At 43.6% G+C, this 14,280-nt stretch overlaps 1 protein-coding gene across 1 annotated transcript in view; it reads right to left on the bottom strand.

The window, feature by feature from the left end:
- The window catches only part of WWOX (WW domain containing oxidoreductase), a 1,106,560-nt gene that overhangs the window by 715,654 nt on the left and 376,626 nt on the right, over positions 1-14,280 (bottom strand). Inside the window, exon 8 of the mRNA XM_029052831.2 lies at positions 11,114-11,378. Coding sequence (XP_028908664.1) covers positions 11,114-11,378 — 265 coding nt within the window. The remainder of the gene's footprint in view (positions 1-11,113; positions 11,379-14,280) is intronic.

Raw genomic sequence — 14,280 nt, 5'->3', positions numbered from 1 at the left:
TGTAAATGATTAAAGGAGCCCATCCTCTGAAACTCATTGAAAAACTGTTTTAAGTGGGAAGTAAAAAGAACCAGCTCAAGTAAAATAGTTTTATATTTTAGAAGCAAAATATGATCATCAACCACCACTATCATTTTTTTTTCCAGACCAGGCTATTTATAAAGCAGTGGTTCTACGAAATGAAAACTTAAGCTTCAGCACTTGAAAGAGTTTCGCTCACTTTTTGGAAACATGACTGTGCCGAAGGAAGGGTTATTCACCAAAATTTCCTAAATACTGTTACTTCTCCAAAAGAAAATGAAAGCAAAAAGATCTGTAGACTGGATAAAATGGTCTCAGGCTTAACGGACCAGTGAAAATATATCTTGATGGAGCTTTAAAACGAAGCTTCAAAAGATCAGTTCTAATTAGTGCAGTATTTCTGGTCACAGTCTAACACCATACCACAGTTAGATGATAGACTTTTGCAATGACAATTTGGGTAACTATCAATATAAAGACAGTCTATGACAATATATGACCTTTGAAAGTCTAACTTATTTTTCTTCTGTTTCCAAATTTTCTTAGAACATTGTATCTGCTGCACAGTTCAGGAATGCATCATAAGGATATGCAAAAGGTATGCTCCATACCTCGCAAAGGATGGACTGGGGTGGGGTGGGGGGGCGGGGATGGGAACTTTTTAATACTAATTATTATAATAATTATGGTATTTTTTAAGCGCTTACTACGTACCACACAGTGTACTAAGTGCTGGGGTGAATACGAGCAAATCAGGTTGAATACAGTCCCTTTCTTCAGTGGGGCTCACAGTCTCAATCCCCCTTTTACAGATGAGGTAACTGAGGCCCAGAGAAGTGAAGTGACTTGTCCAAGGTCACACAGCCGACAAGTGTCGGAGCCGGGGTTATAACCCATGACCTACCTACTCCCGGGCCCATGCTCTACCCAATACACCATGTTGCTTCCCTGAAAATGTAAAGGTAAAAGACAACACCCCCATACTCACGGTCAAGTTGAGCCTGTAACCTTGACATGATCCTTGACTCCTCTCCCTCTTTAAAAGAGACATATTGAGTCTGTCAACAGATCCTGTCAGTTATACATTCCCAACATCTCTAGGGGCTGCTACTACGGATCCAAGCTCTTCCATAGCCTGCCTTGCGTACTGCATCAGCCTCTTTTCTGATCTTCCTGCTTCCATTTCTTTCCCATCTCCAGTCCATACTTGATTCTGTTGCCCAGATCATTTTTCTAAAAAAAGCCACTCAGTCCACATTTCCGCAATCCTCAAAACCCTCTGGTGGCTGCCCACCCATCTTTGCATCAGATAGGAACTCCTTTCCACTGGCTTTAAGGCACTCATTATCATCACCATCATTGTTGATATTTAGTGAGCGATTACTGCGTGTAGAGCACTGTACTACACTATACCCTTCCACCATGTAGTTACAAATTCATGAGGTCAGTTTCAGAGTCAGGAAAGTCAACCTTGCTTATCTGAAGAAAAGGAACGGAGTCCAAAGGCCATTGCTTCAATGAAAGGAAATCGTCTGTAGTCAGCATTCATGCTTTATCCCTTCCTTCCCTGACTATTACAGTTCCTTCTTCCACTGTCTCCGTAAATGTCAGTGCTCCAAATTCCAGGCCAGGGTCAGCGCGGAGCTCCCCGGTAGAAATATATTGGGCCCACCCTGGACAAGCCAGTCTTGGTCTCTGTCAGGGCCCCAAGGAATGGCTCAGATTCATGTACTGAGCCCGCCAGACAAGATTCTCCTTACTTCTTGGCCCAGACTGACCCTGCTGGCACGTGGAGCCACCGAAGACCTAAACCATCACATCCGCCTCTTCTCCCATCGCTTTCACCGGTTCCATTTCCATCTTCCTATTGGACTCAAAATTGTTCTCTAGTTTGCACCTACTTCCATCCTAGGATGGAAACCGTTCCCTGACTGTCCTTAGACAAGCGCATTGTGCACTTGGTCTTTGATCTGTGTCTTTTCCACCCCCTCGAACGTCAGTCTCCTCTTCTTTATTATTAAGAACAGAAATAAAGGAATAATCAAATTGACTTCACCCTAGTGATGGCCTTCACCACCCAGGAAAACACAACTAAGACAAGTCTATTTCAACTGTGAGTCCCATGTGCGAAAGGGACGGTGTGCCTTGTGTGTACCCTGGTGCTTAGTACAGGACTTGGCACATAGTAAGTGCTTAACAAGTAACAAAAACATCATCATCACCATAAGTGCTTGTACCACACAATGGACTTGGCAGACATGTACACTGACTACCATGAGCATAAGGTCCAGAGGAGGAGACAGACATTAAAATAAATAAACAAGAATCACAGCAATCAGCTTACCCTCTTTTACCTTACTTTGCTGATTTCTTACTACAACCCAAACCACGCACTTCATTCCCTCTGGACTAGCACTCCCTCCTCATTTATATCCAACCGCCCACCATTCTCCCAACATTGAAAGCCCTACTAAAATCAAATCTCCTACAAGACACCTTGCCTAACCAAGCCCAACCTTCCCCTATTTGCATCACTTCCTTATTTGTCCACCCTTCTGTATCATTATGTGCTTGGATCTGTACCCTTACGCACTTGTTTTTTTTTTTTTCTTTTTTATACCCCGCAGCACGTATGTACATGTCCCTCTGTACTTTAATGTCTCTCTCCCCCTCTAGGCTGTAAACTCCTTGTAGGCAGGGATTGCATCTACTCTGTCAAATTGTACTCTCCCAAATGCTTCTACAGTGCCCTGCACACAATAAGCACTCAAATGCCATCGATTAATTGACTGACCTCCCAGCCTCCTGCCTTTCCCCACTTCAGCCCATACTTCACTCTGCTGCCTGGATCATTTTACCACAAAAACGTTCAGTCCATGTTTCCCCACTCCTTAAGAACCTCCAGTGGTTGCCCATCCACCTCTACGTCAAACAGAAACTCCTTACCCTTGACTTTAAAGCACTCAATCACCTTGCCCACTCCTACCTTACCTCACTGCTCTCCTACTGCAACCCAGCCCACACACTTTGCTCCTCTAATGCCAAACTACTCACTGTACCCTTATATTGTCTATCTCGCCGCCAACCTCCCGCCCACATCCTGCCTCTGGCCTGGAATGCCCTCCCTCCTCATATCCGACAGGCAATTACTCTCCCTGCCTTCAGAGCCTTATTGAAGGCACATCTCCTCTAAGAGGCCTTCGTCGACTAAGCCCTCATTTTCTCTTCTCTCATTTCGTATCACCCTCATTTGCTCCCTGTATTCACCCTTCCCTCAGCCCCACAACACTTATGTGCATATCAGTAATTTATTTATTGATATTAATGACTGTCCCCCCCTCTAGACTTTAGGCTCATTGTGGGAAGGGAGCGTGTCTACCCACTCTACTATACTGTACTCTCCCAAGCGCTCTGAACTTGGGAGTGCTCTGCACTCAGTGAGTGCTCAATAAATACGATTGACTGATTGATTTAGGAGTTGGAAGAGGGAGTAGGAGAGGGATATTCAACCAACAGTAGACTATGTACTTGATACTTGATTTTTATTTTATTTTTTGCCGTAGTGGCAACGTGTGCCATCCAAATGCCTGGCCCCCATGTATTCAGCAACAGTGAGATGGCTGACAGGAATACTGAGTAGTGTCTCTCCTTTCTGTGAGACAGCAGCAGCAACTGTATTTCTAACTAATCTACTGGACAATGATAATCTTCAAAAATGAAGCAGGTTAGTTAGCATTAAGAATGAATAACATATCAAACATTTTATTTTCATACTAGTTACAACCCAAGAAATACTCTTTTTAAAAATAATTCATGAGAGAAGGTGCAAATATACATTTCTGTTGGTTCATGGCACACTTGATTTGAATTTTCAATGCTTTTAATATCATCTCATGTTAGACTGCAGAACAAGTGCTTGGAGAAAGAGATATTCCCAAATACATTTCCAAGCCTCCTAAGGGAAGCAAATGGCTAATATTATGCCCACCTCACATGAACTGGCTTGTCTGCTTCTCAGGGATGCCCTGGTAGCAGAGTGGACATTAAATGAATGACGCTTGCAGAACAATAGGTATCATTAAGTGCTGTTCCTGAAAGAGTGAAATGATTCCACCTCCACCTCTCTAATGCCCAGCTCGGGTAAAATGGCCATACCAAAATGGTCTGTCTTTCCTCTCTCAGGGACCATTTTACCTTCCTTTTTGATTCTCCCATTTTCTTCAGCAACACAAATACATTTCTTTTCCTCACATTCCATGCCTCCTGCCAGTCTACTCCATTTTAATTTCTCTCTCACCTCCTTGTCCCCCTTCACACCTCTTTGTATGGTGAGCCACACTGCTGGAAGAGTGTCACGGTCGATGGATCAGCCCAGGACAGTGACCGCACAGTGAAGGACGGTACAGATTAGTACAACATACAGCTCTGCCTCATTGGTATACGCTACTATCAGTGACTTTGGGTATTATCAGTTAGAATGTACACACAATCATGGGACTAGCTATTCACAATGCTCTTCACAAACCGGTCCCATATACCACATTTCCAAAAGCTGCACTCTCTCTATAGGCGAATCCCCACAGGGGTTGTCTTGTCTTTAGGACTGTACGTGACTAAGAGCCCAACCTAAACTGCCAGGCTCTGTCACTCTCCAAGGGTATATCTTTCAAAGGAAAGGTGACCTGGATCATTTTTTTCAGTCTGAGGTGTGCCATTTCTACTAAACCTCTTTTTGAAATCTCCCACTGTTGTAATATTTGAAAATTCCAAACATCTTACAGCAAACTCCTCATACAATTGAAGAAATCATCTCACTTTTTAAAAGTGACAAAAAACCCTCTGTATTTGTATAGCGATATAATTGTTCTAACCCGTGTAAGGTAGCATTCAAAATACCAGATGCCTCACTTCCTCCCTCCCCTTTCCCATTTCGCACCACAAAACCAAACATTTACAAATGAATATGCAGGCAAACACCCCACTTTCAGCTGGTCTTTCACAGAATATTTGTAGCATATTAAATCTTTTGCTAAATCCTGTAGATTCAACTTTCACAAAACTTGCTAAAATCCACCCTTTCCCCTCACTCAAACTACTATCACGTTAATTCTAGCACTAATAATAATAAATAAAAATAAATAATAATAATACAATAAATAATAATAACGATAATAATCATGGCATTTGTTAAGCTCTTACTATGTGCCAGGCACTGTACTAAACACCTGGATAGATACAAGAAAATTGGGCTGGACATAGTCCCCGTCCCACATGGGGCTCTCAATCATAACCCCATTTTACAGATGAGGTAACTGAGGCACAAAGAAGTGAATTGACTTTCCCACAGTCACATGGAAGACAAGTGGCAGGGCCGGGATGCAAACTCACATCCTTCTGACTTCCAGGCCTGTGTAATATCCACCAGACCTCACTGTTTCTCCACTTATCCTATCCTGCCTTGATTACTGTATCAGCCTCCTTGCTGACCTCCCTGCCTCCTGCCTCTTTCATTCATTCATCCTTCTGACTTCCAGGCCTGTGTAATATCCACCAGACCTCACTGTTTCTCCACTTATCCTATCCTGCCTTGATTACTGTATCAGCCTCCTTGCTGACCTCCCTGCCTCCTGCCTCTTTCATTCATTCATCCTTCTGACTTCCAGGCCTGTGTAATATCCACCAGACCTCACTGTTTCTCCACTTATCCTATCCTGCCTTGATTACTGTATCAGCCTCCTTGCTGACCTCCCTGCCTCCTGCCTCTTTCATTCATTCATTCATTCAATAGTATTTATTGAGCGCTTACCATGTGCAGCATGAGCTTGGAATGTACAATTTGGCAATAGTTAGAGACAATTCCTGCCCAATGACGGCCTCACAGTCTAAACGGGGGAGGGAGACAGACAGCAAAGCGAAACAGAACGAAACAAAAACAAGACAACATCATCAAGATAAATAGAATCAAGGGGATGTCCACCTCATTAACAAAATAAATAGGGTAATAAATAATATATACAAATGAGCACAGTGCTGAGAGGAGGGGAAGGGGGAAGAGCAGAGGGTGGAGCGGGGGAGTGGAGGGGAAGTAGAGGGAAAGGGGGCCTCAGTCTGGGAAGGCCTCTTGGAGGAGGTGAGCTCTCAGTAGGGTTTTGAAGAGGGGAAGAGAGTTAGTTTGGTGGACACGAGGAGGGAGGGCATTCCAGGACAGCGGTAGGACGTGGGCCAGGGATCGACGGCGGGATAGGCGAGAATGGGGGACAGTGAGGAGGTGAGCAGCAGAGGAGCGGAGCATACGGGCTGGGCAGTAGAAAGAGAGAAGGGAGGTGAGGTAGGAGGGGACAAGGTGAGGGACAGCTTTGAAGCCAAGAGTGAGGAGTTTTTGTTTCATGTGAAGGTTGATAGGCAACCACAGGAGGTTTTTGAAGAGGGGAGTGACATGCCCAGAGCGTTTCTGTAGGAAGATGATCCGGGCAGCGGAATGAAGAATAGACTGGAGCGGGGAGAGACAGGAGGAAGGGAGATCAGAGAGAAGGCTGACACAATAATCCAGTTGGGATATTATGAGAGCCTGTACCAGCACGATCACCGTCTGGATGGAGAGGAAAGGGCAGATCTTGGCGATACTGTAAAGGTGAGACCGGCATGTGTTGGTGGCTGATTGGATGTGTGGGGTGAATAAGAGAGCTGAGTCAAGGATGACACAAAGGTCGTGGGCCTGTGAGACGAGAAGGATAGTCGTGCCGTCCACAGTGACAGGGAAGTCAGGGAGAGGATAAGAGCTCCGGGAGGGAAGATAAGGAGCTCAGTTTTAGACATGTAAAATTGTAAAACATGTAAAACTCTTCCCAGACCTTGTCCCTGCTGGATCATTTTTCTACAGAAATGTTTCCTCACTCCTTAAAACCTCCAGTGATTGCCCATCCACTTTTACATCAAACAGAAACTCCTTACCAACTGGCTTTTCCCCAATGTGGTCAATTTCCCACATTGCTCACCGAGCATTCGGGAATCTTCTCCACTGGCCAGTCATTCCAAGGATGTCCCCTCCTTCCCCCTTTCCCTTCTCCCATTCTCCCACTTTCCCCACTCCAGTCATAACCTTTCATCGGCCCAACAAAGCAAGAGGGTATGTTTCTCTTGTATTCCTAATCTGTATTCACTGGGATGTTTGCCTTACTCTCCCACAGGATTCTACATCCTCGAGAGCAGTAACTAGATCTTCTACTTCTTGGCAATCCCACTGGGTCCTGTACCCAGAAGCATTGAATAAATTGCGCAAATTGTTGATTGACTATCCAATTGACTAAATCCACAATTTAAGGACCAATAGCGTTAATCCAGATGAGGAATTTTGACAAGACATTAAAAAAGACAAAACACCTCCTTATGTTGAACTCAAAGTGACAAGTAGTAGATAGTTTTAGAGGACCAATTAATTTTTGCAACATCAAAAACCACTTGAAAACGTGTTAGTTTTAATAAAATTTCAATTAGTAAAGGGCATAAAAAATACAATCTTCTAAATCATTTATCTCACTACACTTGAATCCCCTTTCTTTCTATGGAAAACCATTACACTGTTGATGCCCTAAAATCTCACGGGGCAAAAATCGACTTTTACACTAAGTTATACGAAAATCAATGTTCATAGAAGAAGCACTGTAGCAGGGCGAACAGAAACTTCTGGCATGGATTTATCAGTGCTGGCACTTAAACTGGAAAGAAGGGTAACGACCACTAGAAGGGAATAAACGAGGGGTAGAGAGACTGAAAGAGAAAGAAGACTAGCACTGAGAAGGCAAAGGAAGTTTGAAATAAAAGCAAGGGAGAAGGTTCAAAGAATCGCAGGCCTTCTAAGGGATGAAGACAGAGGAAAAATAATGAAAACGAAAAATGAAAATAATTCATTTTGGATGGTGTTCAATGCTCATTAGAAAATTTACAAGTTAAGCGTGCCCTGCCCCATTTCCTTTCAGGTGCTTCCTAACAAACCCCTTGTCTAGACCACATGTGAAATCGGTGCAGCCATAGCTTCCTTCAGATTTCCTCATTCTGATGAACAACTCTGGGGCCAAGCTCATCCGAATCACAAAAGAAATGACAACACGCTGGCAACGAAAGCCAATCCTAGGATCAGTTCATGGTGATTTCTAATGGCGAATTGAGGAAGGGCAATCGGAAGGCCGCTTCCAAAACCTGAACGAGTGTTTCAGAGTTCTCTGAAAAAGCCTCTGGCGATGAGCAGATGTGGCCTCAGTGTACAGAGCTAGGACGAGATGACGTCCTTCGGCGAGGGTACCAGAAGCCCCCCATCCTGACCCGTGAGCCATCTCTCCCTGCAGAGACCTTCCACTTCCACCTGCGTGTGTCCTTTCCTTTGAAGTGGGGACCCATCCCCCCACCCACCTGCTCTCACTCTCACTGTGGGACCACCCTGAGCAGGTTCTCTTGTAATCAGGGTAGCGTCGACCGTGAATACAGTCCACGATCCTTAGAGGGCCCCCACCTAAGGAAGTAAATCCTAATGCCGGGATTGCAGTGACAAGACACTGTACTCGCTTTAACGGCAACCGGACGACCAGTTAAGTTTTCCCCATACCTAGATGGAAACCCTGTTTGACTTCCCAGGCAGCATCGGTGAGTCCCTTTCTCGGCCTCTCCCCCTTCTACAGGGTGTGCTAAAGGGACTCTAGTCAGAAGAGTCTAAAAGTATCTCTGGGTTCTTCAAAACATCCACAGTTCTGTCAGCTGCAAATATTTTAAAGGAAAATCTAGAATTTTAGAAAATCCATTCTAAAATCTAGAAAGATTTTTTTGAAATATTCTAGGTACAGAAGGTTATTCAAGGGCAGAGTTACCCTGCTTTGGCTTCCTAAGGTGGAAGGAGTGACATCTTGTGCTTTTCTAGTTACAATTTATTACTTTGCAAGAGAACCGGCGTTTCACTCCCATAGACGCGAAAAAGGCAACAACACATCTGGGAGAACTCCAGCAAAATGCTTGGCTTCGCTCTGCAACAGGAAACGTAACTTAATAGTCTCACAACTTCTACCAACTCCAGCCATTTTTTAATGGGAAAGGATTTGAAAATTTAGTTCCCTAAGACATCTGGTAAGCCCTTGCTACCCAAAACATTATATTCTCCCTGCTTATGATCTGCCAAGAAAAATACTGGGCTGCACATGATGATAATGCTGAACGCTAAACTTTACACTAAAGACTAGATCACCCTGGAGCAGACTAGCTATTGTGGTCTTTAGGATACTGGAAACTTATAAACACATTGAATTCCCATTTAATTCAATTTCTGGCAATAAACCAGGGGGCTTGACAAATTAATTGGCATGGCAAAAGTATTTTCCGATAGCTTAAAATTCTTCACAGGATTCTTCTGGGCAATCGCCTAAAATGAATTCCTATATTTACCGTTTATCTTTTTTATGTTGTTTTTTAATCAAAATAAGAGAAAAAAAATTCAGGTCAGCTTCCAGCTACTGTCTGCTAGAGTTCTCAGGTAAGCCAACGTTTCAGGGAGGTGGGCGGCAGAAATGTGGATTTTATCAGTAGGGGTCACTATTTTCAGAATTAATCTACCCAAATTTCTCATTAGTGATTATTATACTGCAGGCAGCCAAAATGGAAAAATTAATTAATTTCAAAGCAATAATGCATTTACAGCAACAATTAGAAGTGCATAACTGTAAAAGAGCAACATTGAAAAGACAGATTACATTTAATAAAGTTGCACAAGAACATCCAATTGAAAATTACTGATCTGCAACAATATTCCTTAAAGAGGCACTTAAAATAGCCTGCCTCCATGAAGGGTGACCTAATTATTGTAACTAAAATCACCAGTCACAGCAAGTCACAGCAACATAAAAAAAGGGTTGATATTAGAATACTGCTGTTCAATACTTAGGGGAGATAGCTAACCCAGAGACCTGTGGGCAGGTTTCCTAGGAAAAGATTCTGTTGTGTTTAGCATTCCCAGAAAGAGGACAGCAGTGCTTATTTCAAAAGAAAACTACTTCAATGCCAAAATCAGAATGGGCCTTGGAGTACAGCATAAAATCCAGGATCCTATGTTTCACTGTAGTTAGGTTTCTGTTTGTAGAAATGTGTAGCGGGAACTACATGAAAAATTCCCTTTTACGTTCAAAATTAATAAACTGACAGAAAGAAAGGGAACAAATCTTACACAGCACTGAGGAGTGTTCAGAGACACGCAAACGGTACCAACTGGTACACCTGGACTACGGGAACACAAGTTCAACATTTACATGATGCAAAATCCTAAATTAAAATTATTGTAACTCTAAAGATATAAGTGCACTTGGGCGGGAGAAAAACAACCTGAAGATTAGCAAATGCCTCTCCGTTTTTATGAAATGAATCCCGCCGCTCTGGTGATACGTGCATCACCCAAAGCAACTAATATTTGTACATCGGAGTTCTTGGAACGCTTGAAGCACTCCTTGTCTGAATCCACTGGGCATAAGGCTATATTCCCACCTAAAATGATCTCCAGCACAAAAATGACCACTTTCAATTTTCCACTTATCTCCAAACACACCTAAAAACTACCATCCAGCCACCCAAAACGATGCACCTTTGGGTGGATAATCAATGAAAGACATTTTGGGCCAAAGACGCATTCTGGGTCCTGGAAAGAGATTCTCAACAAGGACATAGTTACACAATTAGGCTCATCTAACAAATCCCAAACCACAAACAACTGTTGAAACAAAATATCCAATAACCAAACGCCCGACTCATTAAACTTTATCTTTAAAATCTTTTAACAAGTACTCCAAAACTACAAGCTCTACCTCTCAGAACATCTGAAAACCATCAACTGTCATGTAGCAGTCCAGCATTTTAAGATGATTTTAGAGTGGACCGATTCAATCAAAACAGACGTACGCACGATTCAGAATACTCTCCTAATGCACTTACTTTTCAAAATCATGCTTCAGAGTTAGACGAAGGAAGAGGTTCAAGAAAACACGCACATTTGAATTTTGCACCACTTCACTTCCAAAACTGTGAAAGCTGGCAATATGCAATCTGCTACAAGTAGTTCACTTACCATGGATTTCGTGAAAGGCCGAGCCAAAGTAAACAGCACGGTGTACACCCACCAGTTGCGATGCAGGGACGAATACATCATATTTCCAGGATGTACTGCATTCGACGTGACCCCATGGGGAGAGAGACGGCTGTTGAGCTCATTGGAGAAGAGTATATTGCAGAGTTTGGAACGATTGTAGGCCAGCATAGCCCAGTACTCCTTTTTAGGTGGAGAAAGCAGGCCAAAATCGAGTTTTCCCGAGGAATCTTTGATGTCTGTAAATCTGAAAGATAGTAAAGATATTTTAGGCACCCAGCAGAGAGCCCTCCACTGAGCCCAAATCTTTGTGGGCAGGAAACATGTCCCATTCTTCTGTAGGACCTTTTCAAGGCATTATTCAATGTATCTCACCCAGTGGGTGCTCGGTAAAAACCGGAACTTCTATTTCTCGTGACTTGGTGAAACCTCATAGAATCAGTTTGCCCTTCACCGTCACCACTTGGGTTCCCTTCTACCCTGGCATCTCTGAGGGTAAAAACACCATTCGCCAATCAGTGGCATTTACTATGGAGTGAGCACTGCTTACTACGTTGTCTTTTCCTACGGGGCTTTGGTCAGTTGGAGGAGAGAATCACTTACCAGAGGACAGTGGCATAGCCTGCGGCCGACAATGCCTCTCCCCCAAGCATCTCTTTCCGACATGATAAACACAGAGTCACAGACACACACACACACACACACACACACACACACAATCGACTTAAAAACATTCACTGTCGGAAAGACTGACATACTAACGCTCACATACAAACACACACGCAAATCACATCAAACATCCACTGAATCAAACATCCAGGGAAAAACATACGGCTCTCGATGGACACAAAATAGACCACACGGACACAAACCCCGGGATTTGTGTCAGTGAGCGAGACACATGGGGACTCGGGAATGAGAGGAGAGCTGGGTGTCAATTCCCCGCCCTGCCCATGTGGCTGAAAGGGCTGGAACAGCGGTATATTGTAAGCTGGGGCTAAAATAAATAAGTAACCACAAGCCACAGAGCAGGGGAAATGCCGCACGAGGCTCACAAACCACAGTTTGGCCACCCCTCACTTTTAGAGGCCCACATCAACATTTCCACATGGTAAAATGCATACAGATATATTGATACCCAACAGAGACACAAACCCAGAAACACTCACAGACCCACTCGTGAATGTATGTAAGAAAAAACACTACACTGTCAAAAGCTATTCAGGTCATTAAAGAGATATACTCTCTGCCTTCCCTTCTTCCACTCCATACATAGAGAGACACAAGTTAAACACGTCATCACACAAAAACACGATAGCACTCGCCCATTCATTCATCAAGCTTCAATTTGGTGGTTTAGAATGTGTGGAACAAAAACCCATGTCTGCCCTATCCATACGCTTCAAGATTTGTAAACTTCAATCATGCTCCCTCTCAGCCTTTGTCTTTCCAGACCGATGGATCCTAATCTTTTTTATGAGAGGTAGAGTGGCTCAGTGGATAGAGCATGGGCGTGGCAGTCAGAGGTCACGGGTGCTAATCGCAGCTCCACCACTTGTCAGCTGTGTGACTTTGGGCAAGTCACTTCACTTCTCTGGGCCTCAGTTACCTCATCTGCAAAATAGGGATTAAGACCATGAGCCCCACATGGGACAACCTGATTACATTGTATCTACCCCAGGACCTAGAACAGTGCTTGGCACAGAGTAAGCGCTTAACAAATACCATCATTATTATTAATCTTTTCCATTTATTCTCATAAGGAAGCTTTGCCTTCCCCTTGATGATTGTGATAGCCATTTTCTATACCCTCTCAATTCCATTACGAACTCCTGCACACAGAACAACCAAAATACCCTCGAGAGTCCCAGGTGTGCATATATGCACACTTTTCCCCCAAACATGGAAGTTTTGTTGCCACAAAATCCCATGGGAAGGAAAACTTACACGACAGTACTCATTTTATCTGGGGCCAACTGGCACACCATGTATATGTGCATGTGCATAAGTTGTTTCTGCTACTTAGTGTCCTGTATGGAAAGAGGCTCACACTGTATGACAAGCATTCCCTAATTCCCTCACAATAGTCCTTGCCAAAATGTGTAATGAAAACACATGTTCTGGCAGAACGGGGTGTACCCTGATTTTATATAGTGGCAAAAGAACGTCATAGCGAGACAGCCTTAAAAATAGAAACTAACAAGCAGTGGCTCCAAGAACAAGGACAGAAACTCCAAGAAGAAGAGAAGCCCCTGTGATATAAGAGGTATTTTCTGTGTGGACATGTATGCATTTCTGCACACCTCAGTGAGAGGACATCCACACATATACCTTCAAGACAGCTTGTCTCTGCTACTTGGGGTTCCCGATTTTATTGGCATGCGGTTTGCAGTGAGGGTAAGGGTGGAAAAACACTTCTACCTGGGAGGTTTGAAAAACAAATAAATGAAAATAGGGGAATGAAGAATCTCATGGGCATCTTGGACCTCCAACCCTGTGTGGAGACTTCATATTTTTAGTGTTAGGTTATAATTTTATCCTTTGTACCAGAAGAATATACCGCTCTAAACCGTAAGCTTGTGGGGAGCAGGGAATGTCTGTTGTACTGTACTCTCCCAAGTGCTTAGTACAGTGCTCTGCACACAGTAAATGATCAATAAATTAAAAAGGCCAATGTGGGACCATAATTCCCAGCTACACTATAAACACATGAAGTCTGGCCTTTCTATTACTGCTATATTCCTTGGCAGGCCCTGGTGCTCTTTTTCATTTTTGCCTCCTTGTATCACAATCCTTTCAAAACCACTGCTCAAAGAACTGCTCCTGTCTCGTTTGCGGAGCACCAGTCTTCTCCGTCCATCACAGCCATCGCCAGTTATCAACTAAAATATCATGGAGTGGACCTTCGTTTCACTGCATTCCTAAAAGAGCAGCGGTTGGGATTTGAGCATCCTACATCGTTTATTCTCCTCTCGTACCAGCCAGCAAAAGATAGTCAATCAAGCAATCGATGGTACTCATTAAGCATTTACTGTGTGCGGAGGACCGGAATAAGCACTTGGGAGAGTACGTTATAGGATTGGAAGTCATGCTCCCCGCCCACGAGGAGTTTATAATCTAGAGGGGGAAAGGGCCATTAAGATAAATTA

Source organism: Ornithorhynchus anatinus, chromosome X2 (genome assembly GCF_004115215.2).
Source record: "Ornithorhynchus anatinus isolate Pmale09 chromosome X2, mOrnAna1.pri.v4, whole genome shotgun sequence".
Classification (NCBI taxonomy): Eukaryota; Metazoa; Chordata; class Mammalia; order Monotremata; family Ornithorhynchidae; genus Ornithorhynchus; species Ornithorhynchus anatinus.
This window is presented reverse-complemented; position numbering and strand designations above follow the sequence as displayed.